General features: G+C 32.1%; 1 protein-coding gene and 1 long non-coding RNA gene across 3 annotated transcripts; one reads left to right on the top strand and one right to left on the bottom strand.

Moving 5' to 3' along the window:
• The first annotated feature begins 14355 nt into the window (after positions 1-14355).
• LOC148763062 (uncharacterized) lies at positions 14356-15962 on the top strand. Its single transcript, XR_016026046.1, has 2 exons — positions 14356-14628; positions 14818-15962. It is a non-coding gene; the product is annotated as an uncharacterized LOC148763062 (long non-coding RNA).
• On the bottom strand, positions 14894-18036 carry LOC18601048 (NAD(P)-binding Rossmann-fold superfamily protein). Of its 2 annotated transcripts, none has more exons than XM_007031854.3 (5): positions 17886-18036; positions 17536-17661; positions 16949-17148; positions 15598-15827; positions 14894-15207 (listed from the first exon to the last, which is right to left on the bottom strand). In XM_007031854.3, the coding sequence occupies exons 2-5, from the start codon at positions 17625-17627 to the stop codon at positions 14929-14931; spliced, it is 801 nt and encodes a 266-aa protein (XP_007031916.2). In that variant the 5' UTR covers positions 17628-17661; positions 17886-18036; the 3' UTR covers positions 14894-14928. The 2 variants fall into 2 exon arrangements, with proteins under 2 accessions (XP_007031916.2, XP_007031917.2); XM_007031855.3 differs by having other exon boundaries at positions 17778-18007.
• Between the last annotated feature and the right edge of the window lie 7574 nt (positions 18037-25610).

The following is a 25610-nucleotide window of genomic DNA, read 5'->3' on the forward strand; positions in this document are numbered from 1 at the left end:
CATTCATCATGTCAGAATTTAATTTTATCACTTTTGTCAGGAAAAAACCTCATACCAACAAAAAACAGAAAGCAAAGAGGTTTGGTGATGTTTTTCTAAATAAGAGAGACAAACCTTGAAGGAGAGAAAGTCGAAAGGAGAGAAAGTCGGAATGAGAGCATTGGGATTCATACTATCTTTTTCAATGATTATTTCCTTCAAAAGCTATCCATTTCTTCATTAAAACGCCAAAGCCATTTATGAAGAAGAATAAAATTCTTGAGCTAAAGGTTGACAATGCCTAAACCACGATTTTCCTTAAGGTAACAAATCATATCGCAATCAACATAATGAATCCTTCTTTTGTTATTAGAACCACTCTAAAGAAATTTTTGAATAATTTTATCAAGTTTATCCTTTATCCCGATTGGCAAACAAAACAAGTACATGTTATAATTTGGCAATGAAGCAAAGACAAAATTAATAAAGGTGAGCTTCCCTCATGACGAGTGAAGATTATCTTTCCAACCAGCCAACATTAACTCAAATTTCTCCACTATAGGATTCCACAAGGTATTAGAGTTGAGATGAACCCCAATCGACAACCTCAAATAAAATGTAAAGAAATAAGCCAACTTTGCTAGAAATCTTCTATGCCTACTCATCAATAAAATGCCTTTCCACACCAACTCCAAAAATGAAACTTTTCAGAAAATTCATCTTAAGCCCAGAGAAAAGTTGGAAGCCACGAAGAATATGTTTGATGTAGATAAGATTGTCAGCACCTGATTTACAGAAGAAAATTGTATCATTAATGCCTTGAAGGTGAAAGACAATTAAGCCATTATTTTCCACTTCAATCCCTTGAAAAAACCCCATTTGAGATAGTATTGTTAACCATAAGACTCAAAGAATTGCTAACCAAATTGAATAGAAAGGGTGAAAGAGGACAACCTTGGTGAAAACCGTTATTCATCTTGAATTGCTTGGTGAAAATACCATCGATCAGAACAAAAATAGTAGCCATAGAAATGTAGGAGAAAATCCACTTGCGCCATTTATTCCCAAAACCAATCTTATCAAGCGAAGTCAAGAAACTCCTAATCAAAACTGTCGAACGCTTTTTCAAAGTCAATTTTAAAGACCATTCGCCCTTGATCATTTTTTTATAAGGTCAATAACCTCATTAGCCAGAAAAACACAATCCAGGATTTGTCTACCTTTGGTAAAGGTAAATTGGGTTTGACAAATAATTTTTTCCATCACTTGTCGAAGCTTGTTAGAAAGAACTTTAACCATTAATTTATACAGATTGCCCGCAAGACTAATCGGGTGATAATCATAATGATTTCTACGATTAAAGCGCTTCGAAATCAAGGAGATAAAAGAAAAGTTAATTCTTTTATTCGAAGAACCAAAGTCATAAAACTTAGAGAAAAGATTCATAATCTTAAACTTGATTTTGTCCCATAGATTCTTGAAAAAAGAGAAATTGAAGCCGTTCGGTCTAGGCAATTTATTTCCATCATTGCCAGCAATAGGATTCTAGACTTCATTCTTAAAGAAGGGACGTTCCAACCAAGAAGCAAACTTCGACTCCAAAAAGTTTAAATGACAGTCAAATTCAGCCACCTTGAAGATAGATTTTTTCTAAAGTGGGCTTTAAAATAGAAAGCAACAGAGTTCAAAAATAGATTTAAGATCAGAATAGGAAATACCATCAACAATAGCATTCTCAATCCTATTAAGCCTCCTCCTATTAGAAGCTACGTCATAAAAAAAAACTGGTGTTATGGTCACCTTCAAGAAACCACTTGATAAACAACTTTTGTTGCCACGATCTTTCCTTAGCTTGATATAAATTCCAATGTTGGCCTTAAGAAAAATAAAAAAATTCCTCATAGAACTTTTAAGAGGATCATTATGAAGGGTAGAGAGCTTATCTTGAATATCCTTCTCACAAGTCGCTATTTTATTATTTAAATTCCCAAACTCAAAATATTTCCATTATTTAATTTTAGACTTGATCATCTAAAGTTTATCTTATAAGGGTAAACTTCGATCAGTGCTATTATCTAGATTCCTCCATTTCGAAGTCATAAGATTCTAAAAACTATCTTCCTCGAGCCAGAAGTTAAAGAAACCAAAAAGTCTAGGGCTTTGGTCATTCAATCCATCACAAAGAGAAAACGGATTATGGTCGGAAAGAGACGAAGGTAAGCATTTTTGAACAAAATCATGCCATTTGGGATTGAAAAGAAGATCAATGATAAATCGGTCCAACCTTCTAAAAAAAGGTGGATCTTGATGATTACACTAAGTGAAACTATTGCCAGTCAAAGTAAAATAAAAAAGATCAGCCTCATTGATGAACTCTTGAAATGAAGAATGGTTATCACATTACCCATTCCACCAAGTCTTTCATTCTGTGAAAGCACAGCATTAAAGTCACCTTTAATACACCATGGTATACCATAATTCTTAATAAACTCTACAACTTCCATAAAGATATCCTTTCTCATATCATCATCATTAGGATCATAAAAATTGTCAAAACCCACACTTTTATTATCCCTTTTCCACGTTCTAGATAAAATAATATAATATTTGTCTTCAGTAACAGAATTACAATTAAAAAAGAAATCTTGCCAACCAATAATGAGACTTCCAAAAGCCCTCTTCGAAGCCATAGAAGCCCGAGATGGAATTGCCCTTCCATCAACTTTTGAGAATTCTAAGATTAGCAAACTTTAACTTAATCTCTTAAAAAAAACTAAACATAGGTTAACAAAAGATATTACCCTCTTCATTGTTCTCCATTTTTCACTCTTATTTAAACCCTTTAAATTTCAAGAAAATAAAATCATTGAAAAATCAAGAGCACAAAGAATAAAACCACAATGCGATTACACTTCTTGGCAAACCTCAATGTCCGTTAATAAATTTATAATATGAGGATTAGGGTCTTAAAAAAAATCACCAATATTGTTAATAAGATTTAGAGAATCGACAACCTCTTTTTTAAGAATAGAATTCCTGTGATCAATGTCAACATCAGTGATAAAATTATCAAAGGGAGTTAAGGTAGGAGATGTACTGTTTCCCAAGGCAATGATGATGTTCCTTCTAATATTTTTCCTTCTTTTGCACATAAAATCTCTTTTCTCTTTTCTCCTATTAATAACAAATCTTAATGCAGAGTTGTTAGTTTTTTTCTTACTGTGACTAGAAGAAAAATGAAGGAAAAAGACTACCATTATAACCATTGTTGACTTCAATAAGGGTATCAAAAAGTTAAATAAACTCTCATTGGCAAAAAGGACTTGTAATAGAAACATTAGGGTTTTCATTGGAAAGCAAGCAAGGTGAGGAGAAATTCAGAAGAGGCAAACCTTCAGGCTGATAAAGAGATTGATTCCTAATCATCATTAAAAAGGTTGCCTCTAAATCACATTCATTAATCAATGGAAAAATGGAAGAAGTCTTAGAAACTCTTTTAACCACAATAAGAGGACTACAAAAAGAATTAAAACCATCCTCAAGAACGACAGATTTAAAATTAGCGTGATTATTAAAAGGATGAGAATCCATCAGCAAGACCTTCTTCTTAGATTTTTTACCAACTTTACATTTTTTCGTCCATATTTCGATTTTCGTTAAGGTCTACCTTTCTTTTTATCTTTAAGTTTCTTACCCTTTTTAATAGCCTTGTTTAAAGGAGGAAAAGAAATGCAAAAAGCCTTGAAGGAAGAGAATAGGTGTTGAAACTTTTAGAGCTCGAATCCTTTAGACTCATAAGAGTAGAAAAGGCCTAACTCAGATTTAAACATCAAGTTCCTATCCATCAAGTTCTTAGAGGCTCGAATAAAGGCAATAAGGCTTCCATCCAAACAAGCCCCTATTTCTTCCATAGAAGGATCCAAACCCGAATCAAGATCCAAATAAATGCCATCACCTTTCCCCTCATCCAACATTTCGAGCTTTACACTTATAAGATTAATGTCAACACCTAACTCCTTGACATTTTGCTTAAAAGCTTAGGACAAGGATAAATGTCTCAAGATATGATTTAGAACATTAAAATGATTGTGGGAATAGATAGATGGGTGCTCTAACTTGAACATATCAAAACCTGCACCATCTTGAAAACCAAGTTTATAGCATTTGGTTTACAAAAACCAGTTTTCCCAATCGCCATCAATGGGAGAAAAATCAGAAGAACACCCTGATTCAGATGGCTTAAATATAGCTTCAGAAATTTTCTATTAACATTCAGCTTCCTATAAAAACATTCAAGAAACAATAATAGAACAACACCAACCATTAATAATAAACTTGGAGGAACATGGTTGAACCCTTTCATTAGAAACCTCAATAAGAATACAAGCAAAATCAACCCTTTTCATGGTGGCAATATCTTTATCAAGAAGAGTAAAGGAGCTCCAATGATCACTTAGTGCTTTAAAGACATTAAAATGCCATAAATAGACAATAAGACCTTTCACCTTAAACCAAGTCCATTTTTCCTTTGAAGTCAAATGATGATCATAAGGAGATAAGAACAAGAACCAAAGCTCGAACATGTCAAAACACTCTTTGATCAAATCTATCATGTTTTTCCTATCACCAAAGGACATGAGAACTTTTCTTTCCCCTACTAGACAAAAACGAACCCAAATATCTTGAGAAAAAAGACGTGATTAAATAAAACCAAGTTTAAAATCCTCCTTCAAGATTCCAATAACAAGGGAATCAACCCAATCCATAACTGGCACAGACACCGTAATTTTACAAGCCATATCATTAGTCTTACCAATGTCAGAATCAATGATTAGCAAGACAATAGGGGAAATAGGAACCACCGAGACTTTAGTAACGTCAAGCTTATCCAACAAGGCTTCATTATCAACTTCAACCTTACCCATCAAGGCTTCTTTATAAGATAATGGCTTTAAACATGCAAAATGTTCCCTACCATTATCATCCTCAGGCAAATCATGTGAACTAGCCTTAGAATCGCAAGTAGATCTATTCTTTCTTGCCAAGGAAACTTTCAAAAACCCACCATGTAGATGCAAATCAAAACCTTCTCTAACAACTTTGAGTTGTTCAGATTCATATTAAAATCTAATGAAGGCATATGTATAGGTCCAACATACCTTACTTGAAGGAGCGATCGCCACGAAAATATCCATAATATGACCAAAACAACATAAAAATGTCTCTAAGCACTCCCTGGGAAATATTCAAAGGCAAGTTGCCAATAAAAACAGAAAACAAATTGCTCTTCCATTGATCTAGACTCACAGAAAGCTTGTAGTTTGAAGTCTTATCAGAGAACGATTTGAACTTTGCTACACGAACGTTACTTGGTCTCCAAATCTCTTTCCTCATTCCGCCGCATCACTCCATCTTCCATTAATTATTAATTTATAAATCAAGTAGGACCTATTTGGTTTTTTAAATGTATTATTTTATAAATTTAACGAATTATCAATTTACCACCTTCGTCCCAAGTTAGGACCGACTAAAATTATTATTTAATTGAAGTTATTAATTTATAGAGGTTTACTGTACTTTTCTTAATTATTAACTTTTATAAAATTAATATTGGAAATTGACTAATATTTATATTATACCTTATATGATATACCTTATACAATAAATCCTCTATAAATTAATACCCTTGGGACCATGAAAATTTTTTAATTAATTGAGATATTATTTAATCTATAAATTAATAATTTATTAATTTATATAGTAATTAATAAAAAATTAATTTATCAAGGTATTTTTTATTTTTTCTCAAAACATTAAACTTAATACATGTATTATGTATTGTGATTATACAAATATTATATCTAATTACTGAATCACAAATTATCATTTTTTGTGGCGAGCAAATTATTGAGAACATCATGGAAATGACAAAGAAAATGAAGTTGAAGACAATAGCTCTGTACTAGAGCCTATCTGGCACAAAGATGCACTCAAAACAACATTAATCACATTGTATAATTTTCTCTAATAATACGAGAACATTACACCAGATCGCTTTTTGATGTACTTAAAAAAGTTAAAGATGAGATCTAAAGTGACATCAATTTCAAGAAAAAACAAGAAACATTGAAGTCATATTTTGCAAAGACCTCCTAATTGAGTTATGTATATATATAATATTTTATTGTATAAAGAGATTATTAATTTATATATCAAGTAAGAACTATGTGTTTTTTTAAAATACATTACATTATAAATTTAGCAAATTATTAATTTACCATGTTATTCTCGAGTCAGAACCGATCAAAAATATTTTTTAATCAAGATTATTAATTTATCAAATATTAATTAATAGAGGTTTTATTGTATATTTCATGTCTTTATTCTTTAAATATTAACTAATTGAGAGTTGATCAAATCATGATTTATAAATTTATTATTTTTTATTATAATATTTACGTATTAAATCATTCACATAAACATATAAAAAAACGTAATTGATGAGAAAAGTATACGAAAACAATCAAAGTGGAATGTGTTTTTCATTGAATTACATATATCATGTTAGATCAAGTGCCCTAATGCGAGTTTAACACGTGTAATTAAGATGACTTTAATTTATAGTAGTAATAAATTGTCTATATATTGAAAATATATTTTAACTTTGATACTTAAATAGTAAAATTAATATAAGAAATGTGCTAGCTTTACTAGCTTTAAAATAATTATAGTTTTGAAATGACAAAAATTATCAAAATTACTTCAATGATCTTTAAACTTGTTTGAATAAGCTTTTGAACTTGTTTGAATAGCTTTTAAACTTGTTTAAATTAATTTTAAATCTCTTTTACATTTGATTTTGAAATGTCTAAGTATTTGGCATCAAATTTGGTTCAAAAAGAAGAATTTTCTATATATAAAGCTACAAGTATCGATATTTTGGTTAAAAGTATTGATACATTTAAAACGTAATGATTCTGTCAAAAATGTATTCGATACATTCCAACATGTATCGATACATTTAGTCTAGAATTAGCCGTTACACACAAAAATCAAAGAAAAAACAGCTATTTTCTTCACCAAATCTTCTCCAACGACTCCAAAGCTTCTCCAACTATAAAAAAGATTTCTCCAACACATTTACAAGGTTAGAAGAATGGAGAAAAACATTAAATACTCAAGAATCAAATCTTATGAAGAGAAAGAAGAAAAAGAAAGAGAAACCAAGCTAGAGCTAGCAAAACACATTCTTCCACTTAACTTTTAAACTATTTTTGAGATTCAAATTCTTTGTGCTTCCACTCCTATTCTTTATATACATCTTTGTACTCATCACACTTTATCTACATTGTACTTGCTTAACAAAACCCATCTTCTAGAGGTATCCTTGCTACTTAGTGTAAAAGAAAAAAGTTATACCCTAGCCTCCAAAAGGTAGTATTTAGAGGTTGTGCTTGATTTTTGAAAGGCATGGCGGTTATACCTTAGCCTTCAAAAGGTAGTATTTAAAAGTTGTGCTTGAACATTGAAAAAACAATGGTTATGCTTGATCTTTGAAAAGACAATAGTTATGCTTGAACCTTTAAAAGGTATTGTATTAAATTTATTCAATAGGGGATTAAACTCTTTATCTTGCTAAGAGAGAGGATGTAGGCACCAAGGAAGGCCCTAACCTCTACAAATTTCTAGAGTATTTTCTCTTTACTCTTCGCTATTTATTTTTGTGCATTTTACTTTACTTTAAGGAGTTTTGAAAATTTGTTCTTAACTTGTTTATTCTTTAATTTACTCTTCAAATTACTTTTGACACACTTTGATAGAAAAACAGGTTTTGTGAAAATTGTTTTTAACTTGCCTTCATTAGAAATTTGATTTTGAGAAAAGAATTCTTAAAAATCCAATTCATACTCCTCTTAAATATTTTCGTATTATTATTAAGCTAACTTTCTAACAAAATGGTTTATTAAATTTTTGAAATGCAAAATTAGAAATAATAATGGATATAATTAGGTGGTAATTTTCATGGTGATAAATTGCATGATCATGGACATTAATTAATGGGAAATCCACTTATGAGTCGGATCTCCCATTGACGTGGCTGGATATGATTCTCCACCAAACCCATAGATTCTTTCATTCTTTCTTTCTTTCTTTCTTATTTTTCCTTTTGATGCAATCCCGACTATATACTAAGAATTGCTAAAGATTTTTGTAAACCAAGGCAATGCCACTTTTCCAAATGTTTTCTCAACCTAAGACAAGACATGACACCCACTGTTTTATCCACATCTTATTCCCTTTCCGTCACTTGAATTTTCACCCGATGATGGTCAAGGATCCATGAAAAACACCATTACCCCTAAAAAAGCTTCACTTCTTTCCTTAATTTGTACCTTAATCTTTCTCTTTTACTTTATGCATTGAAACTTTTTTTTATTTCACTTAATAATAAGATTATATTTCGATTCACGGTTTTTTAATTTTTTATTAATTATCGTTGATGTGAGCAAAGACGTAAACATCTATTTTTAAATTTATTACTTAAAATAAGGTGATGTATGTTTTAGTATGACTTTTATTTTCCTTTTATGTAAATAATTTTAACATATTTTAGAATTGGCTTAACCTTCTAGTAAATATAGCGATGGGGTGTACTAAGCCAAATTTCCATCAAATCAAATGCATAGGATCGGAGAGAGAAAAGTAAAAGGTCAGTGGACACGTGTGGAGATATATACAAACTTAGGTTTATGCAAATTAGAAAAAGTCAAGAAAGCATGTGGGTTTGAAGTTGGAAAATAAAAATGGAGTTAAATTAAAAATTGGAAGGTTAATTATCTAGCAGATCTATTTGTGGTTAGGTCTGAAGTGCGCAGCCTAGCTAGCCAGCCATATATAAAAAAATTATTGAGTTTTTTTGGGTATTTCACGACTTAATTTTGTGATTTTTGCCGTAAAATACCTTTGACCAACAAAATATTTTTAAAATCTTTTTTAAAAAACAATTTGGAGAATTCTGATTTTGTAGTGGTCGAAGACATTATGTTACATCCGTTTTAGATAAAATTATTCAGAGAGATATTGATTTTCTTAAAACGATCTCTTTTATTTTTGAAATTTAGAATGCTTGACAAGTCTTTTGTTTGAATAGAGTTCAATTCCTATACTCTTCATGAATCAGGGGGAAAAAAAAAGAAGCAAATCTAATTTTAATATTCTGGAATGTCGAAAATATTGAAAAATGGAACCTTTGGTGTGTAATTGGATTGTTCAACCCAAGTTTGAAACGTCAAATACTCACATGCCCACAATTTTGTGTTAGTTGGCAAGAGACCAATTGTCGGCTTAAGTCTTTCTCTTTCCAATATGTCCTTCTCACGTATCACTTCTTTGCCAAATTTGTCACCAATCTTACCTCACGACAAGGGAAAAAAACCAGAGAAAATATTGCTTTTTCTTCAAAACCCTAAGACCATATGGTTCTCTTTCAAAAGAAAAATTATTTCAAATTAGCTGAGTTCTTCTTGTGGAGGAGCCTTATGTCAAAATGGAATCTTACACATATCCGAGGTTACATGATTTTGAATATCATATATTTAATTTGGGCCATGTACTCTTTAGTTCTAACTTACCCCAAACCTCTCCACCCAACCATTTTGACAGCAGTTAATTCTCTTCATGCATAGGGAGTTGTTGATTTGAAACGGTAATTAAGCAAGCCTAATTAAGATTTCAAGATATTTGAGCATTTCGATTTAGGATATTAACCGTTGTGAATAATATTATTTTAATAACTTGAAGAAAAGAAAAAACTTTTGGTAAATTTTTAGATACTTTTTAAGTTTGAATGTTACTCTTGTTTGTTTTATTTACAAATTTTCAGAAGATAGAAAAAAGGTTCTGATGAAACTAATTTTATGGAGAATTCAAGAGTTTTTTCCTTTTTATAAGACTCTAAGAGTATAAAAGATAGGGAAAATATTCGATCATAATCGGTACACGTCAATGATAAATCCATCAATGATAAATTCGAGTTTGACTTGTCTTCATTGCATTAGAATATTTGCATATAATGGATCATCAAAATTCAAAAGCGAATATAAGATCATATATATTTTTAAAAAGAAAACAATCGATAATTTTATTCAGACAAAGAAGATTCAAATAGATAAATACGATGAAATCTTAATATTGAAGAAACCAATGTTTATCTTGAAGGTTTGCGGAAATTGCTAAAAATTTTTTGAATTTTAATGAAGAGTTTTTTTTTTCTTTTTTAGAGGAAATACTCGCTTAAATTTTAATGAAGGGTTGAGTGAAAACCTTCTAGTTAAAACGATTGAGTCACCATTTACCTAATCAGGTGGTTTTTAGGTTAAAGTGGGTTTGAATTTTCTATTACTTTTGTAACTTAAAAGACACCAAAGAAAGAAAGAAAGAAAAGGAGAGTTTATTAACACTAGGATAATGCAAACTAATACCCCTCTCCTTCTAGTAAACTTACAGACTATACAGCAATAAGACTTGGTCTAGCCTTTAGAGTTCTTTGTTTTTGTCTCAAAAGGTGTTGATTTCTTGCTTTCTATATATATCATACACAATCTTGGACTAGCTGTCTCTAGAAGGTAATAACCCGTACGTACTTGCAGGATTGAATTTGTGTATTCTTACAGACTAGAATAAATGGAGGAGACCACTGATCATGAGTTCAATATTGTCAATCATATTTTCTTCTAGTCTGGGATTAAACATTTGCAATTTGAAATTTTAAAATCTTAAAATATGATATTAATATTTAGTTAGCTTTCTTCGCGGCCTTGTTCCTCACGATCAAAACCAATTAACCAATTTCAGATGCACTGAATTAAGTTTTGAGCTCAAGTACTGAATATTGTCACTTTGATTAGTTTGGTTACTGCTAACCAGTTCTCTTGCATGCTTTTAATGATATGATACCGTGAATCTGACCACTCTACGCAGATATGATCATCACCTGTCTGAGGAAGAAGATTATCGAAACAGTGGAGACAATTCTATGGCGGCAGCCATGGATGAGTAGGTGCCACATCAAAGCCGCCAGAGTTTGGTTAAGGAACCTGCTAGGAAGGTGGCAGGCCTCCTTGGTACCTGTGTTATAACTTTTTTAAACTATCATTCTCTTGCTGACTTGTGCTGCTGCTTGAATTCCAATGAGCAGCTTCCATTGTTGAATGGCTACTACTAATTAATGGGGTACGCAGTGCCAAAGAATTAAAAGAAGAAAAAAAATGAAAATCATAAAACAAATCAGACGAAATTATAGCCATAATATCTGCTGGTTAAATGATCTTAATTCCCATGAACAAGAATGTTCAAAAAGACAATGACTACGTTCAAGATATTTCCAATCTTGAGAGGATTAACTTCCATATTACATTGAAAATTTTGAGATTGCTCCTTGATTTCTACTTTACTGACCAAATTAAGATAGATTGGGAGTATAGAATTTCTTTCATAGGTTTATGGAACACACTTGTTTGACATGGTTGAAATCCAAGAAGGCTATGATATACACAAAGCCTCTTTTTTCAATACTTGGAACCAAACTCTTGCATAATTGGTTTTTGGTGGACCTAAGTTTGGAGCATAGTTAGGAAATGCTTTCTATAAAGCATAAATTTATTTTATAATCATAGCATAATCATGCCATTTGGAAGATTTTTCACCTACTGCTCTCACTGTAGTTGATGAGTAGATGACTGATCTTGACATGGTTAAATGGAGCACTAGCTTGTTTGCCTAACCACTGCTGGAAATTCTGAAAGCATAATTATTGCCATGAAAATTTATAATCCTGATTGACTTCAGTGCTTGTTAACATTGAAACTACAATTTGTAATCATTCTGAAGACTGAAAACCTTTTCTGATATGTGGCATCCAAGGTCAAAGCTGTACTTTGCCTGATCACCTCTGAAATTTGGAAATGAGTCAGATTCAGCTGCAATTCCTAAAACTTTCAAGGCTATTCCATAATTTATGATTGAGAGCTAGGGATATAGCCATGCTATTTGAAATAAATATAATGCAAAATCACTATCTTATCTCCTCTTTTTCTATATTCCTGATGCACAAGAGATAAAATTATGGTTGAATATGTTGGTGCAAATAGGATTTAAATGAAATTTAAGAAATTGGCAAAACTGACTTTAAAGTGGGTTTTTCAATTGACGTTATCTTTAAAACTTATTTCATCTCCATCACTCGGTATGTAAAAAGGAATGATGTTAATAGCCTTAGGGATACAATGAAGTCAACGTCAAACTTTGTCTTGCACTTTACGAGAGTAGATCACTAGATACACCCGAGGGTTTATAAGGTTGCTCGACCTTAAAGCTTACTTTCTGCAGCAAGTAGATTATAAGGAATTTGAATTTCTTTGATAAATGATGGGAACTCAAGTATTTATGTTTATTTTCAAAACATAACAATTTTATCTCTCTTGATTTTTCTACATTTGTCTTATTTGTTCTGGTGTGTCAACATGGTTGGCAACAAACCCTTTATATAAGCTTGCAAGTGTTTCTTTTTCAAAAACACAACCCTTTCATTAAAGTATTATTTTGTCTAAAAGATATTTTTACATTTTACAAGACACAACTTTTGAATAAAAATATTATTTCAATAATCACCTTATGAAAAGGCAATCATTCATTTCATAAAACATAATCTTTAAACTATAATTTCAAATTAGAACTTTTTATATTTAAACTTTTGAATTATGGTGTTTTTTTTTTTAAATTTGTCTCATAATCTTTAAATGTCATTTTATCAAAAGATATAACCATTCACATAAAAAACTTACCTATAATCTAATAATTACATTATATCACTTTATGTGACATATTCTTTGAGTTAAAATAACTTTTTGTTATATAACATAATTATTGATTTTGAAAATACACCATGAGATTTCATGAATTTGGTCCAATTCTGCCTTTTTCATGAATTTGGATAGTAAACCCATTGGCCAAGCATCATGGTAAATACCTGGTCCAACCTTGTAAGACCTTGGACCTTGGTTAAGATCCATATAGAATATGGGTTGTTGAGTGGACAATGAAAACATGTCGAAAACAGCAAGATCAAGACCAACCTTATGTAGTAGATTAATTACTAGGTTCATACCTCGTCATTCTTGAATTGACTTGAATTATATAACTTACTCAAACATGCTTCAACGTGTTTATATGATTTTACAGAAACTAATTACCCACTACCAAGGCTTAATATGACCAGAGGAATGAAGATTTAGATACAATTTTAAGCTTCAAGTCAGGAGTGTAATGTAACTTTTTAAACTTTATTGTTTTGTAGCGAGATAAGTGGTCTCTTATAAGTATAACAATACTTAATTAATTCTTAAGTGCCTTCTTCATATACGAAAATTTGATAACCATAACGAAATCATTTTCTACTGATCGAAAGTGATTCTCTTAATGCGATGAACTGAGTTTTAAATCCTAATTCAACACCATGAAAACTAAAGAGATACATCCTTGGTATTGAAGCGCTAAAGTTACAGTTGGACAAATGTCAAATTCAGCACAATCCCCACTCTATAAATGTGTTAGCTAATGGTCTTGTCAAATCGAGAATTCAAAGACCGATTCTTTATCAACATGTGTCATTTATGAAATGAAATAGAGAAGTTGATTGTATCATATTGTCATCTAGGATCATTTTACTTCCATTGTCTTTTTCGTGTTTTCATCCTTGATGCAATAAAATTCTAACACCTTCTAAAAAAAAAAAAGAGCAACTTTCTTGAGAGAATGTAATGCTTGTGTTCTATAGTCAATGAAGACTGGCTATGGAAGATATGGCAACAGTGACTGGCCGTGGTATGTACCCTAAAAGCTATTCAACTTGCACTTATCATAAGTTATGGAAATTGTTCTTTAGAACGATTGTCCTTTTGTTATTGGTGTTGAATTCCAAGAAGCAGCTGCCATTGTTGAATAGCAATGCACCGTGTAAACTGAAGAAAGAATATTCGTCAAGAAACTTTTGTCATGAAAAGGAAGTAAATCAGTGATTCGATGGTGTGTAAATGGTTATCTACCGGCTGCCGTCGACCCCATATCATGACTTTATTGGCAACATTAACTGCCAGAAAGAAAATCAACCAATCAAGAATCTTTTGCCTAATTTTGGGTTGCTTTCTTCATCAAGAAACATTTGCCTGATCACTTAGTAAGTCAAATACAGGGGCAATGCCATCATGAAGGAGACTGAATTAATCAGACAAATCTAATATGAAAACTTCAAAAAGTGGAATGGGGGTACTTGAAACAATCTTATGTTAGGCAACTATAAACAATCTTATGTTGGGCAACTATCATATGATATGCACCAAAAACATTTTCCAAAGGAACAAATCTCAATGTATCCAAAGCGAATTCTCATAGTTTATAGTCACATCTAAAGAGGGATTCATCACCCCTTCCCAGTTCCCACCCACCATGCACAATAAAAACCAATCAATTGATGAATCGATCATGTTTTACACCATTGTTAGCAGCTGTCAACCAACATAACAGCCCATCCTGGATTCCCCTTCACGCTGTAAATTGCAGGGAATGAAGAACATGACATCTATCTGATTTGAGGTATGTCCAGTTCCACAGCTCCATGTTATTATGATTTTTATCATATTCAGTTATCGTTACCTATCACAATTGTTTCCAATCTTACAAACCTCTCCCTCTCCCCCCCATCCTTTTGGTTTTTTTTTTTTTTTTTTGCTTGAACAATCTTTCAAATCCGGTGTGACTCAGAAAAGTGGATGAATTGAATAGGTTTATGATCTCTGAAATGAATCATACAGAGCAAAACCTAATTTATTAGGATTGACAGAAACAAAGAATGACTGCATACTAGAAAGGATGACTGCATGGTAGAAAAAGGAACTACATATATGATCGCATACGAGGCCTGACCAGAGACTGTGCCCCATCAACAAAAATAGTTGTTCCAGTCATATAGCGGGAACCATCACTGATTAAATAGATGACAGTTGAAGCCAGATCATTTTTAACATCCAGCCATCTGTGCAGTGGCATTGCTTCTTTGACCAACTTCTCTGCCCTGTCCTTTCCTACTGACATAGGAAATTCATCTTGTAAGTGTAAACCACGAGCAATTGCATTAACCCTGATCTTGTACTTTCCAATCTCCAAAGCTGATACCTGATAACAGCAATGAGGGATGTCCACAAAAATACTACTACTCAGCAAAATCTATGAACCAGAAGTTGGAAATGGAAGGTTATTCAAAAAGAAGCAACAGTCATGCCATATTCCACATAGGTTAAATAATTATGGATCTGAAGTATGGAGTATAAATGGATGGTGCTATTTAATTTAAAAGGCAATGTTCTTAGCCAGAAGATTACATTGCTTTAGAAGAAGGATGTTCACAAAAGCAAAAGCCACCAAGAAACAGAGCTGAATCTTGAATGTTTAAGGCAAGGTTCAATATCAGTTTTTATCTTTAGAATAGTTAACTAGCATAGCAAATTGTGGCAGCTGAGCGTAACTGCATTAAAGACTACAAGGAAAGTTAATGAGTTTACTTACTCTAGCTAACTGCTGCACTCCTGCCAAACATGAACCATATGCAGCAGCTCCTTGATAAAGTCCCCTTTCAGCACCGAGTATTGTAGTCAAGAATACAATGGAACCACCTATTTTATAGTCCCGCATTCTCCTGCCAACAGCTTTTAGCAGAAACCATGCAGCCATAAAATTTATTTTTACTATTTTTCTGAACTCTTCTTCAGCTAATTGCAGATGGTCTTGCATCTTTCCTGTTTCACATAGTCAGCATGGTTAGTTTTTCTCCAACTGTATCGCATAGACCTGAACACAGTGATGTAAGTGAGACAAGTTGAAAGGAAAACAAGAATTTTTTTTTTTCAAAAAGCAAGCATGTTTATGGGGAATATTGGTGTTTTTCTTGACATAGGCTACAAAAGCAAGTAGCACTAATGTCGGTAAAAGATAAATCATCAGCTCCTAAATAATTCCAGCTTAAAATTTTCTTGCATAATGACCACCATCCAAACTTTATACGATCAGTGAAACAAAAGGAGTCTGTCACTCCAACCTAAATTTCACAACCTTTACAAAGTTATTCAAGCAGACATATCTTACTCTTCAATTTATAAACTGTTATAACTCAAATATAATGTAACCTTTTGAACACAAACCTTGAGTAAATTAAGAAAACAAACATGATGACAAAACTTTCAGATATAAGAAGCCTCCTCTTCTTTATTGATACAAAAAGAGAACACGTTTTCATATGTCCCACTTTAAGCTCTGTAGAAGGTTCCCTGTTTCTTCTCCATAGTAGACCAAGGTAATTTATAAACTTTATGGTCTACATCATCTTTAGTATTCACTAAGCAAAACCTTCTCTAAATAAATAATTATTAGACATGTGACGAATTATTATCAATGCACCTTGAAGTTCTAGCCCACTTATCATATTTACAAATTGGACAAATTAAGGTAGCTAGAGAAGTAGGTTGATGAATTAACAAAGTTCTCAAATGTTTCAAAATGACGTTTATATCGCAAGAGCCTCAAATTACCAAAATTTTCATATAGGTGGGTTTTCAGAAGATACTGCAAATTGCTTTTTCCTGTGGTAAAAAAACTCAGAAGCAATAAGAGCATATAGGCATAACATCCTACCATTACTATGTCTATAAAATCCGGTTAAAATCAAAGGTCTTGGATAGATAAGAGACAGAAGTTACGAATTGCCCCACTTTCTCGATGCAAAACCAAATCCAAAAAAGAAAACCAGAATTTGATACTGTGGCACCAAAAAAAGAAAAGGACATTGACCAGTTCAACTTTCAATTGGAAAAATATCAGTAGGGTTCAAAAAAATATTCAAAGCAGATCTACATAGATATACCTTCAAAAGCATAACAATGCACAAGAGCATCCAAACTTCCCAACACTTTCCACGCTTTATCTACTGCCTCGTCAAAAGCTCCCTCTCTTTCATCTTCCATATCCAATCCAACCACCTCGACTGGGACCGCACTATTTGTTGAATCCATTATGTTGTCTTTGACACTCCTCAGACAGCATTCATTCCCCATCAAAACCAACCTAATCACATGCCCGAAGATCATTCTTTAGTTAGACTTTTGCCTAATTGATCAACAAGAAGGGAGCATAACCAAATGAAATGACCAAAAAAGAATAGAGGATATTGATTTTTGTTTGAGTTATGAAAGAACAGTAGGTTCAAAAGAATAAAGCATAAAAATGCCAAAAAGCTAAAACTTTGAAAAATCCTCTATTTTCATCTCTTATTTCCTTGCTATTACTCTACTCTTTGACACCTTAAAAAATAAAAAGCTGATCATAATAAGAAAACTCATTGCTGAGAAAAAGGGAGAGATAGGGATGGCCAAGAATTTCCGAGATTCTTGTTTTCTGGGCAACCAAACACATGCGATGCTTAAAATCTCAAAGAAAGTAGGAGGCTTCAACCTGCAACCACGTTTGGCTAAATGCAAAGCAATGTTCATTGAAATCTCATCTCCATTTGAAGTGAGCAACACTTTCTTTGCTTGATTCTCCATTCTCAAAAGCCAACTGTCAATCAACCAAAAACCCCTGAAAACATAAAAAAAAACAACCAATTAAAACAGAACCCAGAAAGGAAAACCAAAGCTTTGAAACAAAAAAGAAATAAAAATAGAAAAAAAATAAGAAGTCCATCAGTCATTCACCTATATTGCTACTGAAGAAATGAATCTCTCCTCGGAGATTTTTATGAAAGTGGCCTACCCTTTGGTTGCTGCTTTTTATATGAGAAATAAATGGTTGTTACCACTTACCCAGTTTGTTGGCGGAGCAGCCGAGTTGTGAAAACGGTGGGAACCAAAGCAAATAGCAAAAATCCTGTTCCTTTGAGTTTTGCCTGCTTTCCCTACACTCCTCCAGACTGTTGGTTGCTTTGTTTAGTTTGATAGTTTCCCAGAAAAAATGCTTTAACAACCATCCACGTGTCTCTACAAACACTCATTGTGTCAGATACTTTGGTCTGTATTTTGATATTTTTTTTTTCTTTAACCATCTTTCATTTATTTTTCGTGATTATTTTTACAATTTCACATCACATAAAAAATTCAAAATTAATATAAAACACATCAAAATAAAAAATATTTTAATTTTTGTGAAAATACAAAAGAAAGACCGAAGAAGTATCTATTTTTAATGGTGGAAGTATGAATAATATATTAAAAATTTTATATACAATATTTAAAATAGACCTGCACTGAAACACACATGGATGCAGCAAAGTTGAGGTAAAGATTTAGTAATGGTTACTTTTTGAAAATTGATAGTTGGTCTAAAATAAATTATTATTCAGTGGAGTACGGTAATGTGCAGGGAATTTAGAATTCAAAAATCGATGATTGTTTATTTTAATTTGTAATTTTACTTGAAAGATTGAGTGGTGATTAAGTCGGTTATGATTAAATTACTTAATTTCACACCTTGAAAAAGTGGTTTGATTGGAATTGGAATTAGACTTCCGATAGCTTGAAGAGAATGAAGCTTCCCAATCCCACATAAGGTTGTTGGAAGATTGGTCCCATGTCATTGTTACAACATTTATTAAGAAAGTAGTAGTAATAGTGGGAAATGGAGGAAGAAAGTCACGTGGTCGGGGGGTTCAATGTTGGGGAAAGCTTTCGTGAGATTTCTTGCAATTTTCCACGAGATTTCCTTCGTGGAATCAAAGGGAGACCTCCTGGAGTCTTGGAATCCTTAGAACTCCAAAAAAATAAACCTACTACGTGGGATATTCTTCATTAAAATAAAGGTTTATCGTATGAAGTACGTGGGATTCCCATGGAATACACACGTCTAAGTCCTTTTTCTATGCTTTTATGAGTTGGTTATACCAACACATGGTTTCCACACCTCTTTTTCAGCATATTCAACAATATCTTCAATTTTAAAAGTCTCCATACTTAACAACAAGTATCACACCATTTAATTACTTTTTCGAAATTTTAATCATGAGTAAAATATTTAATTTTTTTAAATTTTAATCAAAATTTTATGTGAATTCATTAATTTTTTAAATAGATATTTTATCTCAAACAAATATCCACTATATATATAGATTCAACTGTTAATTAACTTTTAATGTTTCAGTTAATTTGATGATACGATAATATTAAAAAATATTTTTATTTTTTATTAATTTTAAAAATTATTATTTTATAAATTATATTTTTTATTTTCTTTAAAAAAAATTTCAAGTCAAGAGAAGAGCACCGACCAGTGCTGTTAAGGGAAGGGGTCCTCCCAAGGCCAAAGAACACCAGGTCGGTGCTCCCAAGGGTGTTCCCCTCCTCTAGAGAGCATCTACCATGGAGTGGTTGATTGGCAAATGAGAACGCATCGGTTGATCACATTGTTTGAAAACAAGAAAAAAAAATACTTGAGTCCTTTTATGTTTTTTATTAACTGTATTTGTTCTTTTAGATTTTATTATTTATTTTTAAAATTAATAAACTCACATAAAATTTCAATTAAAATTTAAAAGAATCTTAAATCTTTTACCCTTTAATCATTGTTTTTCATGTATATTAAATAACGTAATATTATCTTCGTAACAATTTAATACTTCACAACTACTTTCCCCGATAATGACATTAAGTTGAAAAGTTAAAATGGTAAAACAACAAATACCATTTTAAGGAAGACCTCACCTTTTTATCTCAAATTTCCTATCAATGGGTACGGAAAAACTTAATCCAAAGGGGGGATGATGATATTTTTGTTATCTCGTGTAAGTACTAGGTTTGTATTTTCGCTTGTTGTACCCTGTGTTTCTACTTCTACTTTCATCATACCATGTGTAGCTAATAATAATAAACAAATTGTGGATCTAAATATCCTTGCATAAATTACTATCAAATTTTGTGGTTCATAAAAGAGATAAGGTTATATTCCAAGAAGAAAGTATATGCAAATTTTTTAAGGTAAAGATTAATAGTTAATAATTTCTTTTTGGATATTAAAAAATATGGACTTGGAGAAGACATACAGTTTATATGAAACATACATACATACATATATATATATATATATATATATATATATATAAAGAATTAAATAATTTGAATTTGAAATATATATGGATTTATTTATATTTGATGCAATGTCAGTGTATGAATTTTATACACTATGAATAAAACAAATGTTATTATCACATTAACAAAATAAATTTAAAAATTATGCACCCTCAAAAATAAATATTTATAATTATAAAAAAATTTATTTTCAAAAGATTTTTGAATTTTTTTGTTTATGCATTTATTAACATTTTGTAATTAAGTGATAATGTATAAAGACCTCTACAACATGCGTCAAACATATATTTCGATCTTTCCATCTAAACTGTACTTGAGTTACATACAAATGAATTCAGAGTTATAATATATGTTAAAATGATGTATTTAAAACGTGTTAGGAAAGAGATGTATACTAGTATTATTATTTAAGATATGATAGCAGTATTTAGATGACTAAGTTTTGCTTACTTTGTGTTTAAATCATAACAAGCAGCATGCCAACATATGACCATCTCGGATTCGTGTCATTTTTAAATTCAAGTTGTTGAATTTCTCAAAATCAAATCAGATTGAATTTTAATAAATTATTCGGATTTGTTTCATTTCATGTTAATTTTTTAGATCGTTCAGATTCAAGTCATTTTGAGTTTGAATCATTTCAAGTTCAATTCGTTTTAGAATTCAAATCAATTTGAATTTGAGTTGAGTGGAGATTGATTTTTAACTTTTTTTAATTAAATTGGATTGAGTTGACTTCAAATTCAAATAGATTGAATTTATTTTTCATTTTGGATTAATTTTGTCTTAAATTTATATTTGTGAGATGAATTTTATGAATAAGATGATACAATATCAACATCACCAGGTGCAAAATGAGGAAAGTATCCCTTCCTATGCCTACCTTTGTTCTCGACTTCTATGGAAAAAGAAATTGACAATTCAATCAAGTGATTCGTGTCATTTTTAAATTCAAGTTGTTAAATTTCTCAAAATCAAATCAGATTGAATTTTAACAAATTATTCGGATGTGTTTCATTTCATGTTAATTTTTTAGATCGTTCAGATTCAAGTCATTTTAAGTTTGAATCATTTCAAGTTCAATTCATTTTAGAAATCAAATCAATTTAAATTTGAGTTGAACAGAGATTATTTTTAAATTTTTTTTAATTAAATTGGATTGAGTCGACTTCAAATTCATATAGATTGAATTTATTTTTTATTTTGGATCAATTTTGTCTTAAATTTATATTTGTGAGATGAATTTTATGAATAAAATGGTACAATATCAACATCACAAAGTGCAAAATGAGGAAAGTATCCCTTCCTATGCCTACCTTTGTTCTCGACTTATATGGAAAAAGATACTGACAATTCAATCAAGTGATTCGTGTCATTTTTAAATTCAAGTTGTTGAATTTCTCAAAATCAAATTAGATTGAATTTTAACAAATTATTCGAATTTGTTTCATTTCATGTTAATTTTTTAAATCGTTCAGATTCAAGTTATTTTGAGTTTGAATCATTTCAAGTTTAATTTGTTTTAAAATTCAAATCAATTTGAATTTCAGTTGAGCGAAGATTGATTTTTAATTTTTTTTAATTAAATTGGATTGAGTCGACTTCAAATTCAAATAGATTGAATTAATGACAAATTTGAATATTTGGTTTGATGATAAATGTATATATGAAATATTTTTTTATTTAAAAAGTTAAAATAAAATCTTTTTAAATAAAAAAATTAAAAAATATATTTGAAAACACATGAGATTACAAATTTAATTTCCAACGACATCATAATTTTTAAAGTCAAATCATTTTTATTAATTATTTTTTAGGTAATTTGAAGTTATAAGTTTATTTAAATAATGTAAATAATTTACAGAATACTTTTATGTATTTGAACGGTGATGATAAGTATATTAAAAAGTAAATAAAAAACCCAATCTTTTTATTCACAACTTATATGACAAAAAAAATTAAAATTTGATCAAGTTATTGGTAGATACAGTGGACGGATTATATTCAATGTGGGTGAACTAATTTATATAATATTAACTCAAGTGTAATATAAACTGTTTTGTTTTTATGTAAAGATAATACCACTATAAATGTTCTCTACAAGTTTTTATGGATTGAAAGCATTGTATAATTTTTTAATTATCAATGCCACAAATTATATTTTTCTCCAAACAATTATTCATAAAAAACCCCCATTCAAAATTGATATTATTTTTTTTTTCAAAATATTCTTTGACTACATCAAATTGTTTTATCTCTGCATGCAAAATTTCAAATAGTAAATCAGTACTCTATTATATAAACATGAACTAGTGCATAAAAAAAGATGAGAGAGAATACTAGAGAGAGAGAGAGAGAGACCTAGGGAAAAGAAACGTTAGGAAGAGAGAGAGAGAGAGTTAAGGTGGAACAGAGAACTGAAGAGAACGAACGAGAGATGGAGAGATTTACGTAGAGATAATTGGCAACAACAAAGGATCGTGGAAGGGAGATTCAAGCAAGACTTAAGGATTTCAGACTGAAAAAACTTGGAGGAGATTAACAGATATGAATCTCAGGAAGATAAAAAGAGGAATATAGAAAGGAAAGGTAAGAAGGATCCTTGGGGGGTTGAGAAATGGAGAAAATCACTCTTCTCAGCTTTTGTGGGGAATATCCAACGAGATGTCACATGGAGTCAGATTAAGAGCATTTTTGATGAATTTGGGGTAGTGGTGGACATTTTCTTCCCGTGGAACCCAAAAAATCCAGATTCTAGACATACATTTGTGAGGTATAGAGAAGTCAAGGAGCTGGAAAGGGCGATTTTTCTGGGTCATGGTAGAATGCTAAATGGCAGACGGCTGCGTGTGTTGGAGGCTAAAAAACCAAATAGTCTGAAAGAGGATAGGGAAGGAGTTTTGAAAAATGTCGGAAGAGATGTCGGTATAGAAGGAAATGGTAAGTCCTTCAAAGAAGCGTTGCTTTCTAGGAAAAACAAAGAAGAACAGGGGTTAGTGTTGGGAGAGCTGAGAAGTGGGTTAGGGAGAAGGAAAAGCTTAGAAATAATTTTAGCAAAAAAAGAATTGGAATGGCTTGGTAAGAGTGCGATTAGGGAGTTGAGGAGTGCGATATCTTGTAGCTTAGTGGAGCATTCCCTGTTTCGAGAAGGAGTTATTGCCCAGGTGAGACTTGTGGGTGGCCTCTTCGTTTTGGTTCCTTTTGGAGAAAAAATGGAAATGAAGGAGCTTCTTCACCGCTGCATGGATCTGTTTGAGCCATGGTTCCTGTCAATATCTCCATATTGTGTGGGTTTGGACGAGAGGAAGTACAGAGTGTGGGTCACGGTTGAGGAGATTCCACTCCATATCTGGCATATTAATAGCTTTAAAGCTATTGGGAACTCTTAGGGAAAATTTATAAAGGCAGACAAAAGCACTATGGAGAAATGGAGACTTGACCAAGCTATGATCCAAGTGGAGGTCAGTTCTTTAAGAGACATTCCTACTTATACCTAATTGTTAGTCAATGGCAAGGATTATTTTGTCAGATTATCGATTATGGATATTGAAAGGAGTAATCCAAGGATACCGATGGAGGTTGGGAATAATGGGGGTTCAAAATCAGAATCGAAATCGAAAAGTTGGATGGAGGAGGATAAGCAATGGGTGGAGGCTCAAGGGGAAGGTTCAAAATCTGAGGAGAAAATCTATGAACAGTGGCTTGGAGTAGATAGTGATAGTGGGGCCCTTAACCTAATGAATAGGCAGGGTAGTAGTAGCCAGCTAAGAAAAAAAGTTCAGGATAAGGAATGGCCTATAGGGGGAGTAAGGCAAGGAAGTCAAGAAGTCTCAGTAGCAAGAAAATGAGATTTAAATTTGCATTGCAAGGGTAGGTGTGAATCGGAGGAGGGCTCCATGATGGGCAATCTGGATGAAGTTGATGGGTCGAGATTGTCTGCAAGTGTGATTATTGATGCAATTAAACAAGGTCAAGGGAAGGAAAGTAATAATGGGCTGAATCAATCAAAAAGACCAAGAGCTAGTGGGAGTTCAGAAAAATGGGCCTTATAGGATTAAGCCCATCTCAAGAATTTAGGCTCAGGAACAGAAGTACAGCTAGAGGGCCGAGAGTAAAGAAGCATGGGAGAAATGGTAATTTAAAATATCATTGTTCCACGTGGAGAGATTCAGAAAGTGAGAAGGACCTTTTAGAGTCTTCGAGACAGTGGGTCTCAGAAACAAAGGATAAATTAAGGGCAGATGAAGAAAGTTGTGATTGTAAGTTAGGGAAAAATTGTGGAAGAATGAGCAACTATAGGGGGAAAAATACAAAAAGTGACAGTAGTGAAACAAAGAGTCAAACATCTGTTCTGAGGCGAATAAGAGGGATCCAGGAGAGAAAGTATGGGGGTTGCTATGACAATTTTAGTAAGCAAATAAAGAAAGAAAGTAAAAAACTTGTCGATTCTGAGGACACGCTATCAGAGATATGTAAAAGGAGAAGTAGGGATACAGAACTGATCTGCAAATGAGAGGAAATAAAAGAAGGAAAAAGAAATATGCAGGGGCCAAACTATGTAAAGGAAGATTGTGTGGCAGTTTCGAGTAATCACACTCAACAAATAGGAAAGAGGTTTCAGGAAGTAAGTAATAATCTGAAGGGAAGTGGGATCTCTCGTGGCGATAGAAGTTGAGTGAGGAAGGAGATCGTAGAATGGTTAAAAAATGAACCTGGTTTGGTAATTGAACAGATTATAGGTTCATGTTCGAACGAAATGCAAACAGAGTCAGATAGAGAAGGAGAAAAAGAGGTGTAAAGGTTTTGGGAGGTGAGCTATAAGTTGGGAATGGAATTTAGGAAGAATAGAGATGAGGTATTAAAAATTTTTGCTCAGATACTAGATGAGGAGCAAAAAAAGGCGCAAGAAGGGATATGATAAGAGGCAGGAGTTCAGGTCAGTGTGTGTCAATTGATGTTTTTATGATTATTATTTCATGGAATGTGAAAGGCCTTGGTAAGGCCGAAAAGAAAAAGGCAGTGAGAAACTTAGTCAGGAGAAACAAACCGAACATGCTTTTCCTTCAAGAAACAAAATTGCAAACTGAGTCTAGGGGGTTATACGATAGATTATAGGGACAAGACAAAATCAGTGGAAAGTCGGTTGACTCGGTGGGGAGGTCGGGGGGTCTAATAAGTATATGGAGAAATGAATTTTTTGTACTGAATGAATGTGTGGCTTGCAGAAGCTTCATTATGTTGATATAGAAAGTTAGCAGGATTGAAAAAGAATGTGGGTTTGTCAATATGTATGCCCCAAATGAAGAATTGACAAGGAGGAGCTTGTGGAGTGAGTTGGTGGAGAAAATGAGTGGAAAGGACATTATGTGGTGCCTAGGGGGAAACTTCAACACAGTAAGGAATGAATAAAAAAGAACAATGAGGGTAGAGATTGGAAGAACAACGAGGAAC

This window comes from Theobroma cacao, chromosome 4 (assembly GCF_053813885.1).
Source record: "Theobroma cacao isolate CCN51 chromosome 4, ASM5381388v1, whole genome shotgun sequence".
NCBI classification, from domain to species: Eukaryota; Viridiplantae; Streptophyta; class Magnoliopsida; order Malvales; family Malvaceae; genus Theobroma; species Theobroma cacao.